The following is a 15020-nucleotide window of genomic DNA, read 5'->3' as shown; positions in this document are numbered from 1 at the left end:
TTTCCAAAAGTAGTCTAGTTCACCCTCTCTCTCTTTCATTATTAACCTTTCTTCTTCTTGAACACACATGGTTAAAAGCTCATTAATAGACCATGTGTCCTTATGTGTATTATAATAGATTTTAAAGAGGGCATACTGATGAGGCAAGGTGCACAAAATGTAATGTACCAGGAAAGAATCAAACATGGTAACCTCCAAGGCTTTTATTTAAGCCATTATATCCCTAATGTGCATGATGTGATCATGCATTCCTCGTATCCCAATGAGCCTAATGGATGAGAACTACATTATAAGGGTGTTGGCAAGGGATTTATTAGATGAAGAAAATTGCTCAGTGATAGCGTTAGAGAGAATGAGAAGGGATTGAAACCTTCATTCCACTGTCTGTGTGTGATGACTATTTCTCCTACCACATACATTAATTTAAAAATCCGAACGGTCGAGATTTGTGGAAATGAATTTCGAACCTGGTTTTCAAATTTTATGATGATCCAACGGTTAACAAATCCAAGATCATTGTTTTACTGAAACATGTTTGGGTGTATGCGGGAAAAATAGAGGGTTTTGAAAGACGGAGAAGGGAAAACGAATTTGAGAGGAAAAAAAAATGTAAAGATGTATCATAGTCTAAAAACTGACCTAATATGTCTCTATTTATAGTTAGGGTACTTTCAGCCTATTATTTACTCTATTTTTCTTTATTTATTTATTTTATAAAAAAGAGCTCTATTTTATTTCCTATCAAATGAATAAATAAAATATCCTTTTTTTTCTTTCAAACCATTATTTTAATTAATAAACTTATTTCTCCTTATTTATTTAATTATAAAAAACCTCATCATTTTTCTAAAACTCTATTTATTTTTTAAATCAAAATCTTTTTTAATTTATTTTATGAAAAATGGGTGTTACAGGTTTCTCGCGCTAAGCCCGCCTTTACTTTTCTGAATTAGTCTGCTTTCCTTAATTATTTCTGTTTTCCTGAATTATCTTGCTTTTTTGGACTTTATTTTACTCACTAAACATTATAAATTCATCACTTTTAATATTCTCTGCAAAAAAAATTAAATGATATTAATTTAACAATTATTTGTTCAAAAAGGAAGTATTAGGAGAAAAAAATTACAAATTTCTATATAATTTAACTCCAAAATATACTCATAATTAGCAGTTATCAATATTACATGCTTAACTAAAGAAGAGTAAACATGCAACTTTTACCAAATAAATATCTAATATGCATTTTATAAATCCAATAAAAAAGGATTATATAAATACATAAAATGCACTAATTATATCAAATTGTGAATATGACATAATGGTGGGTTTATATGATAGGTGCAAAAGGAAATAGGGTTTAACTCTGGTCAGGACCAAATTGTTGGTTTAATTTTTATTTTAAGGAAAAACACGTTAAAAAGGTTGACAAAAAGCACATAGCCAAGTTTAAACTATAAACTAGTTGTGTGTTTCAAGCTGATTATTTTTTATTATCTTGTTAGAAAATTAGACTAAGGTTTCAAATCAACCGAACTATGAAATTTTTTTTTTATTAATTCAATCTATTTTCAAAATATTACATGAGACATTTATATTGAAGCTAGAGAAATTAAATGATTGATATGATTCTATTCCTCCATTCTCTTGTTCTTCAAAAGAGGGACAACGGGTGAGTATGATTCCGAGTCATCATAGACTTCACACTCTTCCTTTGCTTGCTCTTGGCTTTTCCCCCAAATAACAACATAAAAACCAATAACCACTATGGCTGCTCCAAGCACACTGTACATAAACAAAACCATACTTACATAATTGTATTCCTTCTAAGACTAAAGTATTTTTAAGTTGCATTCACACACACGCAAACAAAAGGTCCCCTTTCATAATTGTAGTCCTTAGACTAAACTATATTTTAAATTGCATTCATTCACATGAAAACAAAATGCTCCCATTAATAAAATCATAAGTCCATAAGTGGACACACCTCCAATTTTTCTTATGATTGAGACATGAAAGAAACGTATGCCTTCCAAGATAGATAGAGTCACCAAGAAAGGCAATTCCCATGATAACCGCAAAGATGATTCCAATTGGCTTAAACATTGCAACATAGAGAGGGCCCTTCTTGCTCATGACCCATATATGAACAATACTTCAAAGGGATACACCGAAAATTGCCTACATTCAGAAGCAGATCAAGTTAATTGAAACTCAGAGCAAGAAATAAAAGACTCATGCTGATATAGGAAATAGTATCACCATTTATTCTTACTTGGAATGCAATAGCTATCAAATTCACATCAAATCCTAATCTCAAATCTTTTAGATCCGTTACCGAAATCAGTGAAGGTGGGATAGATAGCATAGCAACTAATGTACCGCGAGTGAGCACTATCACAAGCTCTGTTGGGTAATTTCTGATTATCCATGTCTACAAACATCAAAGAAAGTAAAAGTAAAATCGAGATTTCGAGCATTTTTATTGTCTTGTTTGCAAATAAGCCAAAATGGTGTTTGAGATTTGCATTGGTTACCTGAACTATGAACAACAATGAGAGAACAAAGCTATGACCCGCAAGCAACATTGCCCCTAATACCCAGTCAAATTGCTCAGATGAAACATGTTTTTTGGGGAACAATTTATTTGATGGATGATTCTTTATGACTGCTTGGCCTTTGTACAAAGTAATTATTAAGGCTCCAACGATTGATACCAATGTGCCAATGGACTTGGCCCGAGTACTTTTAGTTTTCCAATCCAATTTTTCCATCCTGTAAGGTCAATTACCAAAAAATAAGCATGAGAATTAGTTAGAAAATTATGCAAGACTACTACTATAAGGTTGTTTGGTTTAGTGGATGAAAATAGAGAGAATAAAAATAAGAATTTTTTTTAATTAAATTTGAGTGTAAAAGGTGTAAGTCCCACATGGGACTCACAAAATTTCTATTCTCCCTCCCGAAACCAAACAGAGCCTAAGTGATGTGTCATTATTTTCTCCTATTTTTTAACCCTTTTTGCACCATTTTAAATACTGATTAGTCTTAATTGTCAAATTTATTAGGCAGTTTTATTATTTGGGCTCATTCAGCTAATTTGATGTTTTTAATCTAATTTCAGGAATTAATGAAGTATTGGGCTTGAATCTAGAATTGGACTTGGGCTTGAATCCAGCATTGGGCTTGGACTTGAAGAGGGCAGACTAATTTATTCTACAAAATTAGATCTTATCTTATCTTATCTTATCTTATCTAGATATTATTTAGATTTGATCTCATCTAGATATTATTTCATCTAGATCTTATCTTATCTAGATTTGATTTTATTTTATTTATGAGCTTGGATTTAAAATAGATTTGTAAGCTTTGGGGCTGAAAAAACTATATAACAGCACCAAGGTTCTAGTTTAGCTCTCTCTCTCTCTTCTCTCTCTTCTATTTTTCGTTTTTAGTTTTAGTCTCTCTTCTCTTTCTCTTTTATTTTTGTTTTTTTACAATTTCAGTTCAGACTTTTAGTTTTATCAATAAAATTTCGTTCTCTATTTGATTAATGGAAGGTTAAGTCCGCAGCGTTGTTTTCTCTTGAGGATCAAACACAGTTCTCTTTGAGGTTCTATTATTACTGTTAAATTCTGTTCAGTTTTTCCTCTTCACTAATTACTCTGAATTTGTTGCTATTAATTCATGCATGCTTAGTGCTTGATTAATTGTCTCTACGCTTAATTTACGTTCATGCTTAATGATCGTTTATGAGTAATTGGTGTGTGTGATGCTTAATCACACAATGAATGCTTTATGTTAAATTTCATTTAGTAATTTAATTTAGGGTTGGATTAAGTGGTTGAACTGATAAAGGATAAATTCTCACAACCTAGGATAAGAGACTTGCTTGTGAATCAAGGGGAAGCAACGTATTTTAATTCTGATAAATTCTAATTCAATTTTACTCGCTGTTTAATTTACAAAAGCAAACAACCCCCCCCCCCCCCTTTGTTACTATTTCCTACTATCTGTTATGAACATTTGGTGTATCATTGCTCGTTGGAAAACGACCTAGGATCACTTCCTAGTTACTACATTTTAATATTTATTTGATTCGGGTACGACCTTGATCACTAAGTCTATAAGGTATTCCAAATTAATATCTTTGGAAATTGGTTGCACTTATCACTGCAATAATTAGCAAGGGTTCATTGTTGAGATCTTAAGTCACATGCTCTTTGATATGTTTGAGTGCCTTCAAGAGAAAACAGAAGTTACAAATGAGAGAAGTAATAAAAACCTGAAGACGATGGCAAGTATGAAGGTAAAAGCAGGGATTAAATCAGACATTGCAGTGGCCAAAGTGGGAGAGCAGTAACCTATTCCAAAAAACCTGAGCATCTGAACACTACAACTGCAAGACACACAAGCACCAAAAAATATAAAAGAGCAGAAAAAAAATAAAGGAGTAAAAGAAAAAAAAACCAAATCCACAAGACATTAGAAAAGTTAAACTAAAATTGTAATTGAGTATAGTTTATACAGTAGCTGAAATAAATACTTACCTTAAGAAGCCATTAATAAATAATTGGCCAACTATGAAATATGTGAGTAGAGGAAGAGCTCTTTTCCTGCCAAGTCAAAACGATAAGAAAGAAGAGAGATAAGAGGGCGATGAAAAATGTCTAGAATTCATTACTATAAAGTGTTAAGGAAAAAGAAGTCTTAATGGAGATACCTATAAAAGATAAAAGTTATGGGAAGAAGGAGGCAAGTTGCGAAGGCATTGGAGTACATGACAAACACAGAGTCATTCATGTCCTTCTTCATGGCTGCTTTGCTTACAGTGTAGACAATCACGTCAAAGAACTCTACTGACAACAGGATTGCAACCACGCCCAGGTCCTTCATTGTGTTTGGCGATGAAGGAATTTCTGGTGCAGAAGAAAAAGGTGCTTAGTACTTCTCATCCATCCGTTTTCAGATAAAACTTGTCTAATCAAACTGGAAGTACCCAAATGAAAACCAACGCAATTTTTAATGGAAATACAAAACCTGCAAACTAAATTATATCAGTGGGCACAGGAGACACACTAGAAGGACCACCTTTCTTTTATGAAGACTGCTTTGTACTTTTACCTGGGGTGGCTCGACCAGATTCAGCAACTGCTTTACTTCCCTCAGCTGGATACAGAGCAATGACCAAAACTATAAGCACAACAACACAAACCATATGAAGCGAAACCAAGTATTTCAAGTTCCTGATTGTGGCAACTGAACTATTTAACACAGAATTTCATATTATCTCTTTCATGACCTAACACAGTATATAATGCAAACTTAATATAATTTGTCGAATTTCATCAAATACTTTCATAAAACAAAGGAACAGAGAAAAAATGATGCCCTCAAATATATGAAACCAAAAATAGCAACCACTCTTAAAACTTAACTGAAATTATGTAACATAATCATAGATTTCACAATCCATATTCATAACAATGATAACATCAATCTAAAATTTCAATAAGAAAATAAGAATAGTCCAATATAACATGCTAAAGTTTATAGTTTCTTTTATAGTTTTAAAAACTTTTTTTTGTGTGTGTGAAAAAAGTGGTAGAATGGGGAGGCACGCCCAATGCTACTGATCTCTTCACTTTCATTTTTTTCTTCATTACTAGACCAATCTTATATATCCAAGATAGAGCATAATTATGTCATTTGATATTATAAATAATATTTAGTGCATCAAATCAAATCAAATTGTTTATACAAAAAATGATATAAAGTTAGAGGAAGAAATTGAAATTAAAATAAGAGATGAAGGATAAAATAACACAAGAGAGATTAAAAAATGGAATTGAAATAAAAAAATAAAAATAGTAATTAAAGTATTTTTTTTCCTATTTTAACGAAGTCATTTATTTAGTTTAAAGAAAAAAGAATAAGACCTTTCTGGCAAAAATATTTTAAAAATTCAAATTATTGAGTATTTTCTATATAAGAATGTTTCTTTCACGTAACTTATTTTTACAATTTATTGTACCTCTTAGGAAAAGACATAAAATGTTAAATTACACGAGAAAAGAAATAAATAAAAGCAATTTTTCAACTATTTACTTCATATTATTTTTTTATTCCTTTACATTGATTGAAAAGGATTTTCTTTATTTTTTCTGAAGATTTTTTTCTTTTCTTTAAATTGATTTATTATTCAATTTTGTTTTCAATTAAAGTAAAAATAATATTATATATATATATATATATATATTACTTATGAGGTCTAGTTCAGTTAGTCAAACAAACTCTATGAATTACTGTGAACCTCAATACTTATCTTTGAATCCTACAAATAAAAAAAAGTAAAAATATTTTAAAATTGATTTAATAGGAGAAATATATTTATACTAATGTAAACAATTTTAAAAAATAACATGATATACTTCAATTTTTTATACGTAGCATAATTCTTAAGTGCCATTGACTTTTGAGCTTCATTTTTTTTTTCTTGAATTTTATAGTTCTCCAAGCTTCCATAGGATCTACACAATTCCTACATAGAAATCGAATCTTTTGTGAGATTTTAATTTTAAAAATGTTTTACAAGTACACATGCTTGTGCCCGAGAATAATATTTTTCTGAAAAAAGTGTTAGACGTAAAAAGTTTAACTAATAAATATAAATTAAATTTACTAAAGGTATTTTATTGTTTTGTACTATAAAATTATTGATATTTATAATAATTTTTTAAAAAAATTTATTGAAAATATTTTTTTACATTAACATTACATAAAGATTAAATACTTGATATATATATATATATATATATATATATATATATATATATATATTATTGTAAAATATTTCTGTACATACATACAATAAAAATTTCCCTTATCGTCACATCTTATTAATAAATAAAATGATGTCGTAAAGTGATCAAATTTAATTAGATGTCTATATAAAAAATTTATATTGACAGCAAAAATAAATTACACTTTATATCATAACAGTAATTATTTTAAAAAAGAAACATGTTTCTATTTTGTGTCCTTAACAACAAAAATATGTTTTGTAAGGGTATTTTTGTAAAAAAAACTAAAGCAAAGGAGTATACTTAGAAATATTGTGACTACTATTAACAAAGCCCGCTTAAGAAAGGTTCTTATTTCAAAGCCCAAGTTTAAAGAAGGTTGTTATTGGCCGCTACAACTTTTGCTATTGGCCCGTACCACTTGGTGAAAAGTTTTTTCTACCCTCCAATTCAAATTCTTCACACCCCCCCCCCCTCCTTCTTCTTCCTTCCCTCTATCCATGCCCCCCTCACCCCCTCCTTTTTCTTTCCCTTCTCTGCACACAAACCCTTACCCTTCTTCCCAACTCTTATTTCTTCCTCTTCTTCCCTTCCCTAACTCCTCTCCTTCCCAACCCTCCTCCTTCACTTCCTAACCTAACCCAATAGTGCCCAACCTAACCATTCTCCCTTTCCTTTCCCAACTCATTTTGAGGGTTTTTTTCCCCTCAAGTTCATGGTTAACGTGATTCCATTGTACACATAGCTATAACGAGATCGTTATTTTGTTTATAGTTTTTTCTAGGCAAAAATAGGTAATGGAATCACTATTCCTTTGTGTATTTTAACACAATGGAATTATGATTCCGTTGATTTTTTTGTTTGGAAAAAAACTGCAATGGAATTGTGATTCTGATTTGGCTTTGGAAAATAACACAACCTAATCATGATGAATCATGCAACAGAATCGTGATTCTGTTGTGTTATTTTCTAGAGTCACAATTATGTTGTGCATCATGATGAAACACACAGCAAAATCGTGATTCCATTATATGTTTTTTATTATTATTACTTTTAGACAAATGTAATATTTTTTTATGGTCTTAGATAAATAAAATTATTAAATATAATTGTTTACTATGAAGGATTACTGACTTATTTTTTTATTTTTTTTTCTAGATGGCTTACACGAAGCAGATGTCGTATGTTGTTGGATGTGACCCCTCCTATGAAGGCCATTGCAACAAGGGTAAGATTCTACAAAGACACATCACAAAATGATTGTGTTAGCATGCTAGCATAGTGATGACGAGCGCCAACAACAACAACATACAAAGCCAAAGTCAAAACTAGAGCCACAACTACACCTACTATAGTAGGATCATTAGACCTCCATTTGGAGGAAGTCCATTTGATTTGTCCCTTCTTCAGTCGTATAGCGATTATTGTGTTGGGCACATTTGGATTCGTTATGAGTGGTCTGAGGTGAAGATTGTGAGCCACGGTGCTCTGGTGTTATCGTACCCTATTCATTCACAACCCCGAACATACGTGGATTGGTCAAGGTTAGCAGCCTAGTTACAACGTGGTATCCTACTACAAACTATGGCTTGGTGAAGACCTTTTTGGAGAGCTCACACCAAGAGATCTTCCTTCCACCTGCCTATTGAAGAGATGATCATCACTCTAAATGATATGTCTCGCCTACTACAATTGCCTATGACAAGCAGACCTATTGGTCATGTCCTTTCACACTTTGATAGAAAGGTGGTGAAGATCCTCATGATGAGTCATTTGGGCATTTTGACAGTGACAAAGGCTTTTGTGGTAGCAAACACAAGTGTCAAGGTGAGGTTGATGTGGCTAAAAGACCTTTACCACTGCTACATTGAATCAGGCCTGTTTGTTTGAGTTGTGACGACTTATCTCTTGCACTTGATTGACAGTAAGATATTTACCGATAAGTCCTCGACTCATGTCCATGTCGCCTACCTCAAGTACCTTAACAACCTAGATGGTTGCCACTAGTATGTATGGGGTAGCTACACTAGTGTACCTCTACAACCATCTTTTCTATGTGAGCTAGTATAACAACAAGCAATGTGGAGGTTGTATGACATTACTCATGGTAAGTAAATTATTTTAGTATTTTAATATTTTTAATTACTATAATTAATATTTTTTACAATCATGGGTGTTTGCACATCTGCCCATTGTTGGCAACTCAGAGTCAAAGGATTATGTTATGGAAGACCTAATAGCCACCAGATGGAAACCGTTGAGAGATATTGGGCGTGCCGTTCCGATCAGGGAGAGACTGGATGAGCTACAAATACATGTTGTTATGGGGTGTACACATGAGGACCACAGGGATGTGAGGCCTTTTGCACAACAATCCCTTTTCTTTGGCTTCATCATATGTGGGACTCACGTGAGGCCTTATCGTTCGGAGAGGGTGCTGAGGTAGTTTGTACATGTCTAGATGATTCCATGCCAGCCATCTTCCCATCCTATGTATCAACTTTGTGATTGGGCATGAGAGGAGTGGCAACAACATATTATTCCTCTTGGGGATGTTGTGCCACCTGTGGCTCCTTAGGCTGACACCTAGGACTCTCTGCATTGATTTTACAAGATTTCCCATCCCTATGTCATTCCACCAAAGGAAGGATAGCCGCCACGTGGTCTTGTACGATTACCGCCCATTAAAGTACAACCACAACTTGGGCAGCCAATGTAGACTATGTATGAGGTGGAGACTACTGTTTCCAGGTAATGCAAATTGGATTTTATTGATTTTGTTTTCTAAATTGTCAATGAAAAAATAGTTACTAATTGTAATGTAATTGTTATTGTAGGATTGATTCCAGATAGCGTTAGAAGCTATGCAGAGCTTGTTAGACCTAAGAGTTGTGCCAAAGGGCACAACTCATCATCAACTCATACAACAAGCTTTGGAATTGTAGTAGGAGGGCTTATCAGTTGGGTGCAGCTTAGAGGCATAGAGACCCAGGAAGAGGATTGACAATGATGGTGGCAAAGGTGGCAGACGTAGTTGACTTTTTGTATTATTATCATTATTGGTGTCTTTTGATGTATTGTGCACAATTTTTGCTGTTTTGACTTTTTTTTAGTTTATGTTGTGGTTAAATTACTTTTTTTGTGTTCATCAATTGTTTAAACAACATGGACCTAGTAATAACAATTGTTACTTCAATTGATTTATAAAACAAACATTAACATCAACAAATAAAGAAGCATTGATAATACAAAGTTTGGTTAAAAAAAAAAGAAGCAATGCACGATTTTTATTAAGTAAAAACATGATTACATAGATTTATCATGCATTAGAGCAATAATCTCATAAGCAAATCTTGGATTCCTTGGTTTGTGCAATAGGGCAAATATTTCATCTAGAGATCGGCCAAAAATTGCATTCAACTCGACCAGACCTTTGTTACTAAATTTCGAAAAGATGAAAAATGTTTTTCCCACATCATCATCATGTTTAAGCTCCATATATTTGTATTCAACACAACCACCACCTAGATAAATAGGTTGCCAATAAAAAAGATCAAGTAAAATTTTGTAACCTGCAATGGTGCTCATAATTGTTTTCCTTAAAGTATCAAGCGACATGTTCTCACTTAGGACATTCAAACTATATCCCTTCAAATGATGAAATATGTCACCATCACAATACACAACAATAGATACATTTTTCATGTTTTAAGCAATATGATGAATATCAAGCAAAGGTATTGAGTTGCATCAAACTCCTATTGGTATTTATATCAAATGATCTGTTGTTCTCCCGTGATCCATACTGAACAATTGAGATCACACCAACAATATAGACGGTTTAGACTGCATCTATATTTAATACGATTGGTATGTGTATAAGAAAATAGTAGTGTTTAGTCAATACGTCTCAGAAAAAGCAAAGCTCAGTCACTAAATGCAGTGTTCAGTCAATACGTCTCAGGAAGAGCAGTGTTCAATTAATAAAAACACAAAATGTATTGTTTTTCTTTTTTATTCATTTTTTTTTAAAAATAGTACAACAGAATCAAATTTCGTTTAAGTTTTTTTTTATTACAACGGAATTATGATTCGATTCTAATGTGGACAAAAATAACAACGGATTCAAGATTCTATTGTGATAAGGGGGTGTCAACAATAATAATAATGAAATCATGATTTTGTTGTGATAAGGGGACACAAATTTGATTGTACAACGAAATCATAATTCCATAAGGACATTCTTGAAATAAAAAAAAAAAGAAATCAGGCACTTGATAAGAGTCAAACGCAATTTCAATGGGCCAATAGCATCCCCAAGAAAGACCACCGAACCCAGGACATGCACCCAAAGGGCCCAGTACTTCGATCTTCTCCCCTCAAATAATATATGTCCGAAAAATTCACCAAAAAAGATTAAAAAAAATTATGTGTATAAAACTTCAAGATGAAGGGCTAAGATGAAGGGCTGGATTGATTGAGGAATACTAGTAGGTTTCTTCAGATTTCAGAAGATGAATTTCTGAGTATGCATCACTTGGGTGATGCTTCTGATTAAATTGGAGTTTCCATTTTGAGGTGAAAGAGACTCTGTAAATAATAAAAAAAAAAAGATATTCTGGCTTTCCCCTAGACTAGAAATATTCCCGGATTTCGTTGAAAAGGTTTTTTTTTTCCTAGTGTTAATATATACTTTGGTATAGCTCTCTAAAATTTGCAGCCTCTCACGTATATCGTTTTCTATCCTATGGGTAGGGGAAAAAAAGGATCAAAATTAAGTTTATTAATTATTATGATAAAATAAGAACGAATTGTGAGAATATTCAAATTGGAAGTTTTGGATAGGTTGTCGAAATGAAGTTGGTGATGAGATGACATTTCCCCTATAGCTGTAGCCGCCCCCGAGACAAAACGTAAAGTTATTAGTTAAAACACATTTTAAATTAATATCTTGTTGGATGATAATGATGCGAAAATTTGACCAAATGGGCTCAAAACAAACCAACCACACAATTATTTTACTGATTAGAACGAAGAATAGTTTAATACTTCCAATAACTAGCCAGTAGTTATTTCTCCTTAATTTGGTCACGTACATAAAATCATAATTTTTTTCTTATTACAATCTCTAATAATATGTTTAGACTGCAGATAAACTTTTCCATAATCAGGAGAAAATAGAAAGTTAAAGTAAATTGAACTTCTTTTATAAATTAAAATTAACATATATTTTAATTTTTAGAAAAGTTGAGAGAAGTTCTGTAATAATTAAGTGTATAAGTTAATTTTAGTATATAAAAAAAACTCATTTTATGTTTTTTTTTATTTCCTTCGTTTGTAACTTTTAATAAAAAAAACAATTATCTAAAGTCTAAACATAACCTAACTCTCGCAGAACCAAACTTCAAACGCCTATAAAATATCAAAAGAAGAATAGAACTATGAAATCAGAAAATAGAATATATAAACGGTGAACAATTGCAGACTAATCAAATGCTTTATTCTACAATAAACCATTACATTTTGTTCATTATTTTGCCTAAAAACTCATAGTTCAAGTGACCATTTGGTCATAAAACAAGAACAATTTCTTAAGCATGAGAAACCCATATGTACAACTTAATTACAAATACCACCACTACCTAAGCGTATGAGACAGACCCTTTTGGTTGTTTTCCACACGCTCACAACAACTCCAAATTAAGATGAAACAAAGAACCAAGATTCCCAACACTACTTGAAATCACAAACTCGAACTCCTGAGTTAAGCAATAAGCACCTTCAACTTTTTCTTCAGGCACACAAACTTGAATTGTTCATGTTCATGCTGCAATTCGACGATGTGTAAGACACTGATGTGGGGACTGAACACCAGAGGAAACAATGATTTGTGTAGCAGAAGAAGAATTAGGGTTGGTGGAAGAGGGTGAAGCTGCAGAGAATGAAGAAGCAGGTGCTTGAATTTGAAACCTACCTGAGTCACCAGCAGGAAGTCTCATGTATGAGTAAGAAGGTGACTCACAAAGCCATGATCCTATAGGATGACCGTCTTTGTCACCCTTGTATTGCATGATAGCCTTGTAAACAAAAGGAATAAGACCCTCCATTTTTTATGTGTCAGTTGGAGAGAAAGTAAAAGAAAGGTTTTTGGGTTTTGGGTGAATGAATGTGAGTGGAGAATAATGAGCAATTTTCTTGGGTATAAAAAAGGGTTGGAAGGAAATGATGACGTTGGATAAAGGAGTTTTGGATGAGAGTCCAGCTCTTCACGCAAAGCCAGGAAATTTTCAACGCAAGCTCACACGTATGACCTTGAAAGCTACGTGTGAACCAACAACACCTTCATATATAGAATCATAGCACACAAGTTTAGCAAAAACTGTTTATTTTTTTCCTTTCTTTCTTTTATTACCGTTGTGTTGTGTAGCTTGTTTTGTAACTTTTGTTTGATGGGTTTGAGCTTTTGGAACAAGCTAGGTTGGATGGTTTGGGTTTGATGGGGTTTGAATTTATTTTATTCCCTAGAAACTAATGACAGAGCACTGGTTTCTTCGTACTTTGGTTTAGTTTTCTATTTTGAATATTATATGCAGACTCTATTTGTTTGTTTAGATGTTCTCTTAAAGTAAGATGTGTAGTAAATTAATAATTTGTTCATTCAATGGCGGCCACCTGTACCTGTGTATGATGTTTGAGTATGACATAAGATCTTTATTTATTGTCATGTTTTGCATATGAAAATTGGTAGATGCATATTTTCATGAAACATATCACTTCACATTTTGGTAGGTGACTAAATTAGAATGTAGGTGCATGAAAAATAAGATGAAATCAGTTATAATTAAATAATAAATGAATATTGTAATTAATAGGTGAGTACATAACATATCTGACTCTATACATGCATTACCTTCCTTACCTCACCAATGGCATTGATATCATTGATTCTACCATGATATAATTTTTTAATTTATTTCTTCTTCCTGATCCATATCTAGAGATGTTATTTTCCTAGCTATTTAAAATCGTTTGTATACTTTAGAGTTTAGACTAGAGTACAAAAACAAATGGGAGAGAAAACAAAATCCTTATTACTTGAAGTAATGAAATTTGTTGTAATCATTTTTTGACGTGATAATCGAATTTTACATTTTTGTTTCAATTTAATATAGGTTTGTACATTTAAAGATCATGATATATATATATATATATATATATATATATATATATATGTCAAAGTGAGATTGCTATATAAACCTATGTCAGTGGACTTTTTCATTATAATTATTATAAAGGCCCAAAATCTAAGGGGTATCAACCCAAATCAACAATCTATTAGGAATTAATCTCATACTCAATACATGTAACTATAATAACATGTAACTATAAATTACAGTTACATGTTTTGAGTATGACATTAATTCCTAATAGATTGTTGATTTGGGTTGATACCCCTTAGATTTTGGGCCTTTATAATAATTATAATGAAAAAAAGGCCACTGACATAGGTTTATATAGCAATCTCACTTTGACAAATAGTAGCTTACAGATCCTTCAAAGTATCTCTTGCCCATCCCATGTGCACAAGACTAGTCAAAAACCTTTTCCCTATAAGGTTGATTTCACGCAGGTTTAAGGTCCATCCACCAGACCCATTGCGCACCCTTCATACATCAAGCTTAATTACACATTGACATCCGATGTTACAGCAGTGATAGAGACAACAGGAAAAACTAGAAAAACAAGAAGGGAAGATAATAATAGTCTCATGCTTGGAAGAGTTTAAGTAAACTAATCTCATTACATCTCCTTACAGTTCTCAGTACTTTGAATTTTGCATGCTTATTGATTTTAAGTATATATGTTATCTTATTCTAAAGCATAAGCAATATCCCTCCTTGAATATATATACTATGAAAAATAAGCAATTATTCTATAATCCAAGATCACTACATATGCATTCCTTAAAAAAAAAAACAAACGACCAGCATGTGTTTATGATTCAAATTTATATCCCATGGGGCGATAACCTCTCAGCCTAACCATATGAAATTGTATGAGCCGAATAGATCTCGGCCCACCAAACATTACATGGATATATGTGTAAGGATCCTATTATAGTATAAAATATCATTAGTGGATTAAGCGTAAAACACCCGATAATGAAGGATTAACATTATGATAAAATTAAGGCAAAATCCAAAAATAGGAGTCCCACTA

The 15020-nt window shown here is 32.3% G+C and overlaps 1 protein-coding gene and 1 pseudogene across 1 annotated transcript; both read right to left on the bottom strand.

The window, feature by feature from the left end:
• Window positions 1-1568: 1568 nt before the first annotated feature.
• On the bottom strand, window positions 1569-4938 carry LOC100787889 (WAT1-related protein At3g28050-like; annotated as a pseudogene).
• Window positions 4939-12236: 7298 nt separating this feature from the next.
• LOC100306421 (uncharacterized) lies at window positions 12237-13114 on the bottom strand. Its single transcript, NM_001251656.3, has one exon. It carries the CDS (start codon window positions 12905-12907, stop codon window positions 12623-12625), a length of 285 nt encoding a protein of 94 aa, NP_001238585.2. The 5' UTR covers window positions 12908-13114; the 3' UTR covers window positions 12237-12622.
• Window positions 13115-15020: the final 1906 nt, after the last annotated feature.

The sequence above is a fragment of the Glycine max genome, chromosome 18 (genome assembly GCF_000004515.6).
Source record: "Glycine max cultivar Williams 82 chromosome 18, Glycine_max_v4.0, whole genome shotgun sequence".
NCBI lineage: Eukaryota > Viridiplantae > Streptophyta > Magnoliopsida > Fabales > Fabaceae > Glycine > Glycine max.
The sequence above is the reverse complement of the archived record's forward strand: the minus strand, read 5'-3'. Positions and strand labels throughout refer to the sequence as shown.

Excerpts from the sequence above, each read along its gene's own strand:
- LOC100306421 (NM_001251656.3), bottom strand. The coding sequence starts at position 12,907 with ATGGAGGGTCTTATTCCTTTTGTTTACAAGGCTATCATGCAATACAAG.